Source organism: Theobroma cacao, chromosome 10, assembly GCF_000208745.1.
Source record: "Theobroma cacao cultivar B97-61/B2 chromosome 10, Criollo_cocoa_genome_V2, whole genome shotgun sequence".
NCBI lineage: Eukaryota > Viridiplantae > Streptophyta > Magnoliopsida > Malvales > Malvaceae > Theobroma > Theobroma cacao.
The window spans coordinates 21,646,705-21,662,815 of NC_030859.1; the positions used below are offsets into that span (position 1 = coordinate 21,646,705).

A 16,111-nucleotide genomic window follows, 5' to 3' on the forward strand; every position below is an offset into this window, starting at 1 on the left:
TTTAAACTCATTTAATTTCGTATCACGATAATGTATCGTACATAAATTTATTACATCTATACATGCTTCGAACCTTATTAGTCTCATTGGTTGCTTGTCATGATTAGTAATTGATGACATGACACCTTGATCTTATAATCAAAGGGAGCATTCCACATGTAATTATTCGATTATACAAAAAAAAAAATATTATGTATGAGTTCATCACTTATAAAAGTGAAATCTATATAATATTTTGATCGATCTTACATAATTTGTGATTATAATTTATTAATTTTAGTGCAATAATTATAAGAGGTATGCTCTTTGTAGTAAAAATGTACATATTAAATTTTGAATTTTTTAAATAATATAGATGTCTAATATTTTTTTTTTTAAAATAAAATTATAATATTAAAATAAGAGTATTAAGTATCTAAAAATGTTATTTTAAAATATTGAGAATATGATAATTATGATATTATTAAGTTAATTTTTGTCCTTAAATTATTAAAAATCTCTTATATATACATGGTTACCTAATAGAATTGCAATTTCTAAAGAATGAGGTAGAGGTGCTGTTGCACCTTCAACAAAGAGCTAACAAAGAGGTAACTACATATTGAAGTGTGTCTAGGATCAATTTCGGAAATTGCTGAGGTGACTGTCTGTCATTCCCGTAAATGACGGACAAATTCTACCGCTCAATTTCAATCAATCGATATCCGACATATATTTTGTTGGGTTCTTTGATCATTTTCATAGTCCTATAAATTGATGATTCTGTTATTATCAGAATACCAGAAAAAAAAGAACACAAAGACTGGACTTTGTTCATCATCATTGCTTCCTGTCACTTAGCATAAAATTGGCTGTCTGCGACCCCAAAGCTCTCTACTTTCCACAGTTTCCTTCCAACCCAAAATTGTATTTGGATTTTGAAGAGAGGAAAGAGCCGCGAAAATGAAAATCTTAGAGGTTCCATGCTTAGAAGACAACTACTCCTATCTGTGAGTCTTTTTCTCCTTTAATGATTGGTTCCCAATCTTTAATTCGAAATTTTTAAACTTTTTAATTAATTAATAAATGAAATAGGATCATAGATGAAAGCACAAAAGAGGCAGCGGCGGTGGATCCGGCGGAGCCGCAGAAGGTGGTTGAAGCTGCCAATCAGCAGGGAGTTGTTCTCAAGTTGGTTCTCACCACTCATCACCACTGGTAAGCCCATCAGCAGGGACTAGTTCACTGGGAATTCGAATGTCTAGAATTTAGGGTTAGGATCATTCATTGTTCCAATTTCATTTCTTTGCAGGGATCACGCTGGTGGGAATGATAAGATCAAGGGGCTGGTCCCCGGGATTAAGGTTTACGGGGGTTCCCTGGATAATGTCAGAGGCTGCACTGATCAGCTCCAAAATGGTGATAACTTACAACTTACCTCTCATATCAACATACTGTCTCTTCACACCCCTTGGTACATGCCCCTTCTCTTCTGTTTACTTGTTTGCTTATTTCTGCCTGCCACACTTGGTTCTCTTTCTGTGTCTCAATTTTTTGAAACCCTCTCTTTTCCCCGACTTCCTTTCGTCAGCCACACCAAGGGTCACATAAGTTACTACGTCACTGGCAAAGAGGGAGAGGACCCTGCTGTTTTTACTGGAGATACACTCGTAAGTTCAAACCTGGATCTTACTTATATGTGTGTGTGTGTGTGTATGTATTTGCAGTTACTTGTTATTAAAAGAGAAGCCATTGTTACTTTCTTTTTGGTCTTTTGATGTAGCTCATTCTAGTCTAAAACTAGTTAATTGATATGGTATCATGATCTATTTGGTCCTTTATTCTGATTGATAAATTCTTAGTGGCCCATTTACTGTAATCATGTTTGCGTTGGATATAATTCTGGCAAGCTTTTCTTGGTTGTGTGTAAGATTTACTTGCACGGATCATTTAAGCTTAAACCCAATCCTTGGGATTTCACCTGTTAGCTTATACTTTTAGGTATGAAGCTCTATCCCCTAATCAGAAAGCTTTTGGACGGTTAGGAGGTGGATCATTTGTCTTTCTCTTGTTTACTGGTCTGGAAATAATTTTTGTCATTTTCCTTGTTTCTCATTTTATAGTTCATTGCTGGTTGCGGGAAATTTTTTGAAGGCACAGCAGAACAGATGTATCAATCACTCTGTGTAACCTTGGGTTCACTGCCAAAGCCAACTCGTGTTTTCTGTGGACATGAGGTACAGAGATTTGCCCATTGCCTTTTCTTACCTGTCACCGAGCCCAATTGATAGAGATACTCGCTAAGCAGCTAATTTTCCCATGTCTAATGTAGGCATAGGCAGGTAGCAAGCTGAAAGTATATTTCAACTTTGATTGTGCAATTAAAATATCACAGATTTTACTCATATCATCATCAAAATAACATTTTTGTTAGTACTGGTATCTACCTATATATCTAAGTTCCTACATTTTTGTTAGAACTGAAAGCTGGCATATAGTTCTAACCTTAGCAGCATCAATCAGTGCTATTTGGGTTAATTTAGCATACAAGGTAATTAATCATCTTGAGCTAGAAAACTAGCAATGACTATTTTGTGAAAGCTGCAGTATGTTTGCTGTCTGTGGAGTGTCCGTTGTGTACAAAATTATCTTGCTGTGTTGAAGATGTCTAGCCTGTGAAATGGGAACCTTGGAGTGAGAGGGATTTTCCATATTTCTTTTTAAGTCTGTTATGTCTTAGTTGATTTCAGTAATTGGTTGCAAACTAATTTGTTTTTGTTGCACTGCTTCTCATTTCTGAAGATTAATGAAATGTTTGGACCTATGTTTCTCTAGTACACAGTGAAGAACCTGCAATTCGCATTGACAGTTGAGCCAAAAAATGCAAGGATACAGCAAAAGTTAGCATGGGCTACTAGTCAGCGACAAGCAGGTCTGCCCACCATCCCCTCAACCATTGAGGAAGAATTGGAGACAAATCCATTTATGCGAGTTGATCTACCAGAACTTCAGGTTTACTCTTTACCATAAAATTCATCCCCAATGTGACAAATCTCAAGTTGATTGTCATGAGATACTATTTCAGATTACATGTCAAGCTTGAACTAGTCTTAAGATGTTAATGTTTCCCCTTCTTCATTTGGTTTCTAACCATCTTGTAGTTCTTCTTGCACTGGGCTGTTGTTTTATGTCTCCGCATTTTACAGGCTTTCTTATGTGGAAATTTTATCTGATTTCAGGGGCGCATTGGTTGCCAGTCTCCTGTTGAAGCACTCCGGGAGATTAGGCGGATGAAGGACAATTGGCGAGGCTAAATGGAGGAGTCGTCCCAGATGTGTATGAACTACAAAGGAAGAAGCTTTTCAAAAAAAAGAAAAAAAAACTATAAAGGAAGGAAAAAAAAAAGGACTCTCCATCTACCTCCTTTTCTTTTTTCTTGTAAGAATAAAACATGTTTGCATGGTGTTGGAAGTGGGTTGGCAGTTATAATTATGTTGCCATTGAACATGTGAAACTGGCATAATCAGGTCAACTAGGGACCAATGTTAGTTCGTGGCATGAACTTGTGCATGTATTATAATATTTTCCCCGTTTGATTGTTTTCATTTTTCTTTTCCGGTAGCCTGTAATGTGATGCTACTATTTACATGTGGAGTGCCTGTGGTCCGCAGGGTAGACTTAGTTTAACAAAGTGTCTTCCGTTTGATCCGAAGTTTTGCTATGGTCCGAAGAGAAACTTGTATTCAGAAAAGAGAAACAGGGTAGAAGACCCAAAGCATGTCACTCCACAAAAATTGCGAAGTGTTATTTAAATGGTGGTAGTTCACCTAACGCTAGCAGTTTGTTCGACTTGACAAAGCATTTTAAATGTTGTTTAAACTCAGCAAGTGGGAGTGGTTTCAATATTTTCAATGCATCGGACAGAGTAAGTCTGCTTTGTCATGTGATGCAAACGCTTGTTCAATGGTGTAGGATTAACAGAGATAGCTGCTAAGCATTAAAATCACTTTACAGAGAGAGAGAAGGAACCTTTCTTTTGCTTCTCAATCACTTATACTCGAACGTTTTGACAAATACAATACTTTGATGGAATAATATCTATATATATATTTACTATGTAATAATGGTATATGGAATATTAACCCAAAAAGGGAAAATAGTTATCACTATCAAATACTTAATTGAAAAGGAAACGTTAATAAGGTGGGAAGCCCAACAAGACTTTTTTTCCTACTGGCGTAAAGGGCAGAGGAGAACGCGTTTTTGGGATTTCTCTTTTGTCCTTTTTTGTCTCCCAGGGGCCACGGGGCATTGGCATTTGCAGAGTGAAGCAAGGTATGGCAACTTGCTGCTACAATATATAAACAAAGGGAATGAATGAATGATCTAATTATAATATTTAACTTCTTCTCTTCCAAATCCAATACCCCATTTTACTTCTCATAAAATATGGTCTCCCGAATCTCAGTCTACACCGCTTGAAACCATTTTTGTTTTGGTCTCCAGCAACTCTGTTTCCGCTGTCTCCTTCTGTCAGTTTGACTCTTCAGCCTCTTGCCTGCAGCGTTTTGTATTGAATTTGTCATCAAAGCTCTCCCTTTTCATTCCCACATTCTTCTCTCTTTCATTCGTTTCAGAAAAAAAGTCATCTTGTTTCTTTTTTTTATTTATTTAGCTGTTGGTCTGTGAAATGTGAATGGAATATCATACTGGGATTTTTTCAGAGTTGTAAATAAAACAAGGGGCTTGTTTATGATTTTGGAGGGTAGGATCTTGTTATAATGGAAACGTCCCCTCCCATCTCTGGTCCTCCCTCACCATCACCAACTTCTTCTTCTTCTGTTACAAGCAGTAGTGGTGGTGATACCAGTGATTCTTCAAGAAGCTTTGCCATTCAAGTTCCAGCTCTAAACTTGTTCCGATCACCCCTGTCCCTCCTACTGGAATACTCTGGCATTTTTTCCAATCCCACCCTTAATCAACCTCGTGGGGTTTTAGTCAACACTGATTTGCAACCTCCTGCTAATGCTGCTTCTGGGGCTGGGGAGGTTTCTATTCAAATCATTGGGCCTGCAAGAGCTGAAGAAGACAATGCCCAACCCTCCCTGGACCACGATGGAGTTGAGGAGGACGATCCTCTTACCGGCAGCAGTACCAGTAACGAGGAAAGGAGTTCCAATTCGTCTTACCAGATGCAGAGTTATGATGTACAGCGCATTGCGAGGTGGTTTGAGCATATTCTTCCCTTTTCATTGCTATTGCTGCTTGTCTTCATTCGTGAGCATTTACAAGGTACTCCTCCTCCTCCTCTTCTTCTTCTTCTTCATTTACCTCGCTCTTTGCCGTTTTTTAATTACTAACTGAACTGGGGTGTCATTCATTTGGTCATTTTAGGCATCAACAAAAATGTTACTACTATAATCTTGCGCTGTTTTTAAGGTGCCTCATTATCTGCTCATTTGATTAATATAATCTAAAGAATTTGATGCCATTGAGGCAATGGACATGGATGTGTTTCTTAGCATTCTGTTATTCCTATTTGGTATCTCATTGTTGGCTGTCCTATGTTATGGCATCCCCATGTTTTTCCTCTTTGATTTTGCTTCACAAACAGTCATTGGTTTTGAACAAAGGTTGCATAGTCTTTCGTAAGTATGGGAATTAAGTTGAATTTGGATGATCTTTACATGTGTTCTTTATACCTTTTAGGACTGTCATCAACCTGGTTGAAAGATTGGCAATCTGTGAAGGCACTCTAGACGGTTAGAGAGAGAAAAATTGTGGAGAACAAATTTTTGGTGTTTTATACGAGGAGTTGAGGTTTCTTGTCTTATGAGGGATATCAAGAACTTCATAGACATTTGGGATTAGTGAGTTACCTTTCTTGTATTCCTTGTCTGTTGAGTTTGGGTTGTTGGCTAAAAATTGGAAATTTTGCTAAGAGCCAGGGTACTGTTTTTCTCTTGCATTACATTTGTTTTCTTTTGATTTTGTCCTAGTGTGTCTTTGTAAGGGATGTACCATTCTTGATTGGTCCTTTCTAGTCTTCCTTATGCTAAATATCTATCTAACATCAAGAACAAAAAAGAGGAGGAGAAAGAGAGAGAGAGACAGAGAGACAGGGGTTGGGGGGTACGTTGCAGAAGGAGAGAGAGAAAATGAAGAGTCAAACATCAGACTTACTGTAGTTGTGCCTTGGTTCTTACCATCAGAACCAGGTACAGTTTAAGTAGTATCTCAGCCCTGCATGAGTAAATAGTTCTATCTCAAGTTGTTTATAATTTACTGTCAATAGCCTAAACTCTTTTATTACTTATTATTTGATTGTGGTGGCTTGCAGGTTTTGTTGTCATGATTTGGGTTACAATTGTCATGTTCAAGTCAAATGTAATCCTCCAAAAGCAGACAGCACTGAAGGTGCTTAAATGCGTCTTTGAACTTTATCTTTCTAAGTCCTTTGGTGCCCCAGTGGAGGGGCAAAACCATGAAACTTAACATTCACAGGTTTTGCAGGGAGAGAGAAAGAATGCAGTTCTAATCACATACTCAGTACTTTTTATGCTTCATGTGATTGGTGTTTATTGGTGGTATCGGGACAATGATCTTTTATATCCTCTGGTCATGCTTCCTCCAAAGACAATTCCACCTTTCTGGCATGCGATATTCATCATTCTGGTAAATGGTATGAATTTGAATTATAATACTTGGGTTCATTTCTATTAACATTATTCTAATGGTAAGATAAAGAATGTATGGCAGATATTCTTGATCTTGTGTTCCCTTCATATGACTGACTCTTTTCATATGGTGCTGCTGAAATTTCCAAAGAGAATTAATATGCTGTTGTATGCTGCTGTTTAAAATTTATCATTCTGAATAACGTTTCTGTTGAGTATTTTATATACGTAACTAAATCCTTATTCTGCTTTACTATTTGTTGAGCTTTTTTGCCATCTATGTAAAATACTTCCTAATTGTTATCTATGTGATGCATTGTTCTTCATATTGTAAAATCAAATGTCAGGAATGTCCGGACAGTTTAGAGTTTACTTTTATTAATTTAGTGATCTATTTAACTTTCAGATGCAATGGTGCGGCAGGCAGTGATGGCATTTAAGTGTGTACTGCTCATTTATTATAAGAATGGCAGAGGGCACAACTTCCGCCGACAGGTATTATGATGTTCTGCACTACAAAATTACTTTGTCATATTTATATAAAACTGCAACTATATCCCTCTTCCCCTCCACACACCCCAAACATTCAGCAACGCAACAAGGAAAAAAATAAAGTAAAGAAGCAAAAGGGATGAGCAGAAACTAACTGTTGGTGTATTATTTTCAAGGGACAAGTGCTAACCCTGGTCGAATATACACTCCTGTTATACCGAGCATTGTTACCAACACCTGTCTGGTACCGGTTCTTCTTAAACAAAGATTATGGGAGCCTTTTCTCTTCATTGACTACTGGGCTGTATTTAACTTTCAAGCTCACAGCTGTTATTGAAAAGGTATAATTTCCGTACTCTAATACTTGTACATATGTACAATTTCTGATTTTTTGAATTTCTCTGTCTTACTATGAATCCTTTTACATGATATTTTGCTTTATTATTAACAACTTGTAATTGCTATTAGGTTCAATCCTTCTTTGCTGCCCTGAAAGCATTGTCACAAAAGGAAGTTCACTATGGGTCATATGCCACATTGGAACAGGTATCTGAAAGGGGGTAATGAAAATTTTAACTCAATTTGAAACTTGGTTCCTCCCACTGACCTAAAGAAAGGCTAGTTGGCTAGGACAACAAAATGCCAGAATGTTTTAGGTGATGCCTTGTTGTCTGTTCCATAGCTCTAACCTTTTGCTGTATCTAATAATTTCTTATTGCACATGTTTGCAGAACTTCACTTAATCTTTCAACACCAAGCCCAAAAAAAAAGCATGTTGCCTTTTGATAGATTTTTCTCTGGCATCTTTAATTTACACCTTTTGCTCGTAATTTAGTCTGTTAATTCAACCATTAGATTTAACACTCTGTTTATGTAGATCATACATGTGATATTTCAATTAAACTGAAAATGTGCAACTGATAGTGACGTTGTGACATTTTCGAACATTAAATGTTAGTATTTCTGATCGATATGATATAAAAATCAGATTGACTTGAAAATTGGCTGCATGACGAGTATGGATAGATTGTTGAATCCAATGATTGATTTGGGCAGGCCTGTCAAATCTCAAATTAACTGACATTACAAATATTTTAACCATTATTCCTACCTATATATGTATGATTAAGTTTCCATCCCGCATTAGAATCTCTCCCTCCCTTATTCCTACATATATTACAGGTAAATGAAGCAGGAGACCTTTGTGCCATATGCCAGGAGAAGATGCAAGCACCAATCCTGTTGCGTTGTAAACACATATTCTGTGAGGACTGCGTCTCTGAATGGTTAGTTTGTACCTCCTGTTTGTTGCCATTGCATATTGTGAAGTGAAAGTTGGAAATGTTGTGAATCTTGAAAATTTTATTTTATTTTTTTAACTTGAAGTGTGTTGTTCCTATAATGAGTCTCAATTATTGATTGGATAGTCTAGGGCTCTTATCATCGAGCTAAGAATTTGTGGTTTAGAATTATTCAATTTGACTACATAGATGTGAAGATAGAAGGGATATATGCTAATAAGCCATATATAAATGTTTAACATATTTCCTTTGGTTAATAATACATAAATATTTTTGTCCTGTATCAAGATCTAATTTATTATTGGAATATCTATAATTGTAGCAACTGATAGAAGTTTAGTTTGTCAAATTTAATTGGATAAAAGTTGCCCAGTTTTTGTGGCATAATTGCATTGGAGAAAGAGATGTGAAAATGTCAAGATTTGGGAAGAGGAGGGGACAAAAATATATTAATCTGTGCCTTTCACAGTAGCCAGAACTTTCACCTAGTGAAGCTAATAGGGGATTGAGAAAATATGCCATAGATCAATATTTAATATATTTCCTTTGGCTAACAGTATCTAAAATTTTACTCCTGTATAAAGTTCTGATTTGTTATTGGAATCTATAATTTTAGCAGAGATTATTTAACATTGGAGAAAGGTGTGAAACTGTAGCCTTTTACTTTGGTTCACTAGCGTAAAAGTTTGGGAGGAGATGAGGGGACAAAAACATAAAAACCTGTGCCTTTTGGAGCAGTCAGAACTTTCACCTAGTAAAGTGACTGAGAGATTGATAATTTTAGATGCTCCATCTTCAGTAGGCAGGATTGTGTTGGGTGAAAACCATTTATTAACTGCGGCGCACTATCTGCATATGCCTTGACATGGTGCATACATACCTTCTTCACTCGTGACAAAATCAAAACATATGTTACTGTGGTATAGAATGTTGTGAGGTGGACTGTAATGCTAGGTGAAAAACAAAATGGAAATTGAAGAATGGTAGGACCATAGGAGAATGGTGCCATTTCAGTGTAAGATAAAGGATATGATATAAAGTTGGGATATGGTATAAAAAAAATTCTGCTTCCCTTTTTCCTAGAAAACAGGAATCAATACTTTACTTTTTACTGAAATTCTGAAAATTATGTCTGCTATTATACATGGCACTTCGCTCACAGCAGTCCTACAATGTAATGCCTAGTTGCCTAATGGGCTAAAGTGTTGCTTATCATGAAATTCCACTGCGAAATGTTTTAAATTTTCAAACAGAAGCATTGAAGTTTTAAATCAGCTATAATTAGGTAGCATGCTTGACTTGTACCTCAGTTTCATCCCTTGACTGTTGCTGGTTACTTACCTTTCAGGTTTGAGAGAGAAAGGACTTGCCCGCTGTGCAGAGCTGTAATTAAAGCTCCAGATCTACGATCCTTTGGGGATGGGTCTACAAGTTTGTTTTTTCAGTTGTTTTAGTATCCAGATTTTAGTTCCATGCCACGGCCTTATTTTTTTGAGCTGTGCTCTCCCATAGGTTTTGTCTTGTCTCTTAGATTGGTCTATAGTGAATTCTCTCATCCAAGGTTGACCATATTGGTTTTAATTTAAGCCAAGTAGTAGAAAGAGATTAGCAATATGTGCATTTGTTCCGTTAATGAGGTTAATTGAAGCTGAGCTTTCGGATGGAAGGGAGGATTCTGATGTTGTATTACATTATTTTCTTTAATTTGTCATACTTGCCTGAAAATGTAAACGCATTGATCAGGATAATGTTATATTCCAATCATGAATGTATAACTTCTTTGAACTCTCTCTCTTTCTGACTTAATGTGTTGCATGCATCTTAATGATTTTTTTATTGAATTACCATTGAAGTGATTTAACTCTCTTGTTTCTTTCATTATCAACATCAGCATTTTAATCTGGTGCAATATATATTTGCATAGAGACAAGCAGCTGGTGTAAGAAGATCAATTATTATGAGGAAATCATAGTCTTGCATCAATGGTTTGTGGTCCCTTGAAATTCCTAGTGTTCCCCCTAGTGGAGTGCTGCCAGTTGTTGGAATAAATTGCACAACTGGTGATATTCCATTTGACATATGGATCTGGCACACAATAAAAGGTCGTAGTCTTGCAAGTGCATGCTGGCACTCAGGGCGACATATTCATTCCCGGTTGCTCAACTCTTCAACCCTCGAGCCTGCACACTGCCTTCCTGCTTTGCAGAAACATTGACCAATTACGTTTTGCATTCTTGTTACTCTCATCTGCTGCTATCTTCTTGTTTGTTTTTTCACATGTACAATCCAAACCCAGAGTGAGATTTACACTTTTGTGTTGCTTGCTTGCTTGATTGCACCATTTTCTTCTGTTTTTCTTGAAGAATGAGCTCTTTCTCCAGAAAGCATTTTGATCTGTTCCATTCCACAAGCATTAATTGCATCCCGCATGTGGGATTTGATGCTGAAACAATCACTATCACTACATAAACTCTTTCTATTTTTGTGGGTTCTTCCTTCTCTCCATTCATAAAAAATGTATCACAATTGGGAGGGAAAAAGCAAAGTACTCTATTGTTAACATAGATGGTGATCTTTATTCAGTCCATATGTCCCACTTCCCACCCTCGCTCATCTCCTACCATTCCACACTATGCCGCGGGGCCAGCTATGAATGGCTAAAGTTGGAGGAGTCAGGATGAGGATTCAATTCATGGATTGTATCTATTTGTCAGAAATTATAGCAGAGGGAGTGGAACGTGGACGCTTACTTAAGGAGTTAGGGCTGATTAGCAAACAAAATGGCCATGAGTCTGTGTGTTCCACCTTATCGCTGCGTTTGAAGGACCCAACCCCAAGCAAGATTGCAGGATTTTGCACAGGGTTGATACCTTTGAAAAGTTCCTTTTAGCATCAATGGTATGATGATGGCAAATAAGACTAGCAAATGCAGGTATCTAGGAGTGGTCTCCACCAAAGCACTAGCTCTCTGATGCAGAGGAGGGTACAGGAAAAAAAAAGGACTTTCTTTTGGCACTTGAAGTTCTGTGACATTTTCAGAGCTTCAGGACAAAAATGTGCAATTTGCTGTCTAAAAGCAATATACTTCTCTATACTATGTGCTATGACTCTTCTGCACCTACTTCACCCCAAGCACATTATATTTCATCTCAATTATCATCAATATATACTTTTATAGCTACAATATATATATATATATATATATATATATATATATATATATTCATCCATTTATCTGTATAAATCTTGGTCTCCACAAGCCATGGGACAGGAGCCTGAAAGTACCTGCATTTCAAATTAACACTCTTTTTCTTCTCTCTCTCTCTCTTTTCCTTTAAAGCAAAGAAATTTTGTAAACTCATCTAGTTTTCTTCTCATGGTTGATATTAGTATCTCTCCTGTTTACTACATTTTTCAAAGCTTAATTTGGCATATAAACAGGCTCATAAATTACCTGAAGTGTTTATCTACATGTCTTGTTTGATTTAGGGAAATGGATTCCTACACATGTGTATATCAACATAATTAATTCTATACAATCATTGAGAGTCTGATAACAAATAGTTGAATGATATCAAAAGCTCATATAGTTTTGATTAAAGAAATGGGAAAAAAGGGGTTTTCAGTTTTATTATCTTTTGTCACCAAAAGTAATCGAAAAAGGTGGATTTCCAACATTTTGTTTATTCATGGAGGAAGAAAACAAAGATCAAAATAATACAGCTTTCCTGTTAAAAAAATAGCTCTTAGACTTGTTGTAGGCTGTATATGGTAAAAAGGATGAAAAGCTGTTTCATGTCTATAGTGATTAGATTACACAATGACTAAAGAGGCTATGTGATTCAATCATTTTGTCATGGGATTTTTCTTTTCTTTTTAATAAAGGGAAATGATATTGAACATCAGAAGGAAGGGAACAGTGCATGTTAGCTGCCATCTTTGTTGCATCAAATGTTTGGGATTTCGTTGAACTGAGAATGAAATGCAGTTCAATCATGGTCATCTCAGTTGCATTGCAAGAAAGGAGAATGGATGGTAAAAAAGAGGAGCAGTGTGGTAGCTGTTGAAAGCAAGTGAGAAGTGGGGATGAAGAAAGAGAGAGAGAGAGAGAGCGAGAGAGAGAGAGAGAGGAAGATGGATTGTCGGGTTTGAGGGAAAAGCATTAACTAGAGTCAAAGTTTAACCCAACAAACAAAGACACCGGTATATTTTCACACTACTGTCTGCTGCCCCCATCACTCCCTGACGTATTCATCCATTCACCAAGTGAAAGTGAAAGAGCTAGTAAAATGTATGGATGATGAAAGAGAGGCAGACAGGGAGAGAGAGAGAGAGAGAGAGAGAGGGAGAAGTNAAAGAAGGAGAGAGAGAGCGAGAGAGAGAGAGAGAGGAAGATGGATTGTCGGGTTTGAGGGAAAAGCATTAACTAGAGTCAAAGTTTAACCCAACAAACAAAGACACCGGTATATTTTCACACTACTGTCTGCTGCCCCCATCACTCCCTGACGTATTCATCCATTCACCAAGTGAAAGTGAAAGAGCTAGTAAAATGTATGGATGATGAAAGAGAGGCAGACAGGGAGAGAGAGAGAGAGAGAGAGAGAGGGAGAGTCTACTGTGTGCTTTGCTTTTCCATCCTTTGATTTCATTTCTCTTTCACATCATCTGCTGCAAAAAAACCCCTGAAACACATTAAAAAAAACACAAGACATGTACAATTATTTACAAGGTGTAGTAGTAGGTTTATATAAGCATTTAAACAGAAAAAGAAAGAAAAAGAAAAGAAAAGCTCTCCCTCTAGCCCCCCCTCGTTAGATATGTTAAGATCTAGAGTCGCTTTCCTGTCTCTGACTCTCATGACGACAATGACCCATCATTTCCCTTTGCCTAAGAAATAAAACCTCACCCTCTCTTCCTTATTTCCTGCACAGTCCATTCTCATTTTCTTCTTTATGACTTGACTCCTTTGTGTTTTCTTCAAACATACTCGACCTTCTCTGCACTTCTCTCTTGCTTCCTTTTTCCTTGTTTTGCTCCCTGCACTCCACTGCCATTAATTTTCTTTTTCTTTTTTTTAATTTACTATTCATTTATGGGTTTTTTTTTTAAATTTAGGGTTTTAAGCACTGTGTCACTTCAAATTTAGGGTTTCACTTCACCAGCACAACACATGTACCTCTATGAATGTTAGTAGTAATTTTTTTATTTTCTTTTAGCGGTTAGGATGAATCACACTTTAGTTTTACTTTTTCTTGGTTTCATTTCTTTTTTTCCAATTATGTTAATATGCTCTTCATGATTAGATCATGCCTACTACTACTTATTCACTTTTATCTCATCCCAAGGGGAAAATGGTTTTCTGTGATGCCTGTCTGTCAAAATTTTTCCAGGGTAAGGTTAATTCCTCAAGGTCTGTCAGGTTGTTTTTCCTTTCCCTCTTCCGAATACTTCCTTTGTACTCCATAACTCCATTAGTCTAGACTTATGCACATTGCCTTGCAGCTGTAACAGTAAGTTCTATCTGATCTCTTAGCTTCTATTGTATCCTTCAAGTTCTAATTGACCTAGACGGTGGGTGGAGGATGGGTTTTCATTTTTCCCCCCTTTTTCCAGTAATCTTTTTTTAAGCTCTCAAAGACCAAAATTTGTTTGCTTTAGAGTTTGTTTGTCCTTGTTTTGCTCTGTGTGTGAAGCTGTATATGTATTCTTAATGTTCTAACTGCACACACATACACACATGTATGGTTAGTAACTTTTGGATGTTTCGAGTATGATCATAGTTTTAGATTTTGAAGAAAACACTAAAATTCATGTGAAGTGTTTGCAGTTCTTCTTGATAATGTTTTGGAATGGGATGATAAAAGGGTAATCAAGGATCTTGTTTATTCAATGAATTCAATACTTAAGCCTGCTGTTTTTAAGACCAGGTAAGGAGAAACTCCCAACACCACTCTCTTCTCTATCATGAGTTCGTTTCACCTTCCATCACTCTCTTCTGTCTGTTGGTTGAGTGGGTTGTTCACATTCTCTTTCACCCTAGCTACCCTCTTGGTCATCAATTGGTTCCTCAAGTCTAGAATGACAAAACTTGCATTCCATATTTGTGTTTTCCATTTCCCCCCCTCAACGCGATGTCAATGTTTGACAATTTCTGTCGAGCTTAAATAAGCTCAAACTTGTACTTGTTGATGAAGAAACTTAAAAGACAGATAACCAAACTGATTTAATCATGAACAAGTTTTTGCATTTGTCATTATGCCGCCTGAACCGAACTTTGGGCATTAGCAGCTGGTTGAAAACATGGTATTATCGTGTAGTGCACAATTAGATTGGCTACATTGATTGGTATTATCTTTGGATTTGGGAGGTTAGTTTCTTTTGTTAGTGAAATGAGCTAGGAAGATGCTGAATGTAAGAGAAATAGCATGAGAGAGCTTCCTTCAGCCCACTCACGGATGGGAACAAGGGGGTTGAATTAGCTGCCGACTCATTCATTCAAGCACTCAGTAGAAAATGGATTGGTGTTTTTGCTACTGTGATTGTGTGAATGATGCGGGAGATGATTTTGCATCCCTCTTTCTCCGTGCTTGGACTGAAGGGAGCTCCTTCTTTCTGTTACCCTCATTTATATACTAACTCTACAAAATATACCATCTGTTGTGACCATTTATAGTGTTTCTACTACTCGTCTCAAATTGCAAATTCTCCTTGAGAAAGAGATATTTTCATCTTTCACCTCCTTATCAGACGAATGATCAGGTTCCCATCGATACTTGGCTAATTCATATCATCATCGACTAGTTTGTTCCTTATTGTAAGTAACACAAAACTGGGTTCAATTATCAATGACATGACTGCTCAAAGAGTTGGTACATCTCTGACATGGCGTAAATGCTTAGAGTTACTCACTTGGTACTTTTTACTGGACAGGAAAACCAAAGTATGGAGCGTAGCACAGGCCATCTCGCTTATCAAATGGAAATGGTTAGTTGGCATGGCTTGCAGGGTCCATTATTGACAGGCGCCTCCAGTCTCCGCCCCCTTTCCTTTTTCCTTTTTATTGGCAGACAAATTAAGAAAAGTGAACCTTGCATGTATTGGCCTTTCCCTGATTCCTGCACTAGTAGTAGTTTGAAATTTAATTTGTTGAAGGGAAGTCAGCCCCATGTTTGACGAAAACTATGAATGCTCCACAAGAGCTGTTAAAGCTAACTGATCATGTTACCGAGAGAACATGTGTAAGTAAATATTGGTTTCTCTTCACTACTGCATGTCACTAGCATTAATTCGTTCATAAAATTGGCATTTGTGTTTTCGTCCAGACAGTGTACAGTTTGGTGCACGTGTTGGCATGTGTTTGCTTGTAAGTGTGTTTCAGTGCTTTCTAAAATGCATGACCAGGTTTGAGAGGCCTCGAAATTTGACAAACAGCCAGGTAGTAGGTTGCAACCAGTAGTGGGTGTGGTAAAGTAGGTATGGCTCTTCGGAAAACCTGTTTGATTTCAAAAGTTGCAGAAACATCCTGCTTTTGTGACTAGTTATGTGTGTTTCAAAGTACAGATTGAGATTAAAATATTATATATTTATATATATGCTTTCAAAGCTTGAAAGCTCTGGTGTTGGTTTTGGTTACCGAGGAGGGGAAGTACATTTGGAACCCAG

At 37.1% G+C, this 16,111-nt stretch overlaps 2 protein-coding genes and 1 long non-coding RNA gene across 6 annotated transcripts; all 3 read left to right on the plus strand.

Moving 5' to 3' along the window:
* On the plus strand, positions 623–3,592 carry LOC18587524 (hydroxyacylglutathione hydrolase cytoplasmic). 2 transcript variants are annotated; one of them, XM_007011338.2, is made up of 7 exons: positions 637–989; positions 1,075–1,197; positions 1,292–1,453; positions 1,571–1,649; positions 2,103–2,216; positions 2,815–2,991; positions 3,219–3,592. In XM_007011338.2, exons 1-7 carry the CDS (start codon positions 943–945, stop codon positions 3,291–3,293), a joined length of 777 nt encoding a protein of 258 aa, XP_007011400.2. In that variant the 5' UTR covers positions 637–942; the 3' UTR covers positions 3,294–3,592. The 2 variants fall into 2 exon arrangements, with proteins under 2 accessions (XP_017985205.1, XP_007011400.2); XM_018129716.1 differs by having other exon boundaries at positions 623–989; positions 1,292–1,649.
* Positions 4,368–10,237, plus strand: LOC18587525 (RING finger and transmembrane domain-containing protein 1). 3 transcript variants are annotated; one of them, XM_018129072.1, is made up of 9 exons: positions 4,368–4,560; positions 4,655–5,271; positions 6,320–6,396; positions 6,484–6,661; positions 7,063–7,151; positions 7,325–7,489; positions 7,617–7,694; positions 8,331–8,434; positions 9,798–10,237. In XM_018129072.1, the coding sequence occupies exons 2-9, from the start codon at positions 4,761–4,763 to the stop codon at positions 9,901–9,903; spliced, it is 1,308 nt and encodes a 435-aa protein (XP_017984561.1). In that variant the 5' UTR covers positions 4,368–4,560; positions 4,655–4,760; the 3' UTR covers positions 9,904–10,237. The 3 variants fall into 3 exon arrangements, with proteins under 3 accessions (XP_017984561.1, XP_017984560.1, XP_007011401.2); XM_018129071.1 differs by having other exon boundaries at positions 4,368–5,271; XM_007011339.2 differs by having other exon boundaries at positions 4,368–5,271; positions 6,493–6,661.
* Positions 13,541–15,720, plus strand: LOC108663778. Its single transcript, XR_001929810.1, has 2 exons — positions 13,541–15,263; positions 15,380–15,720. It is a non-coding gene; the product is annotated as an uncharacterized LOC108663778 (long non-coding RNA).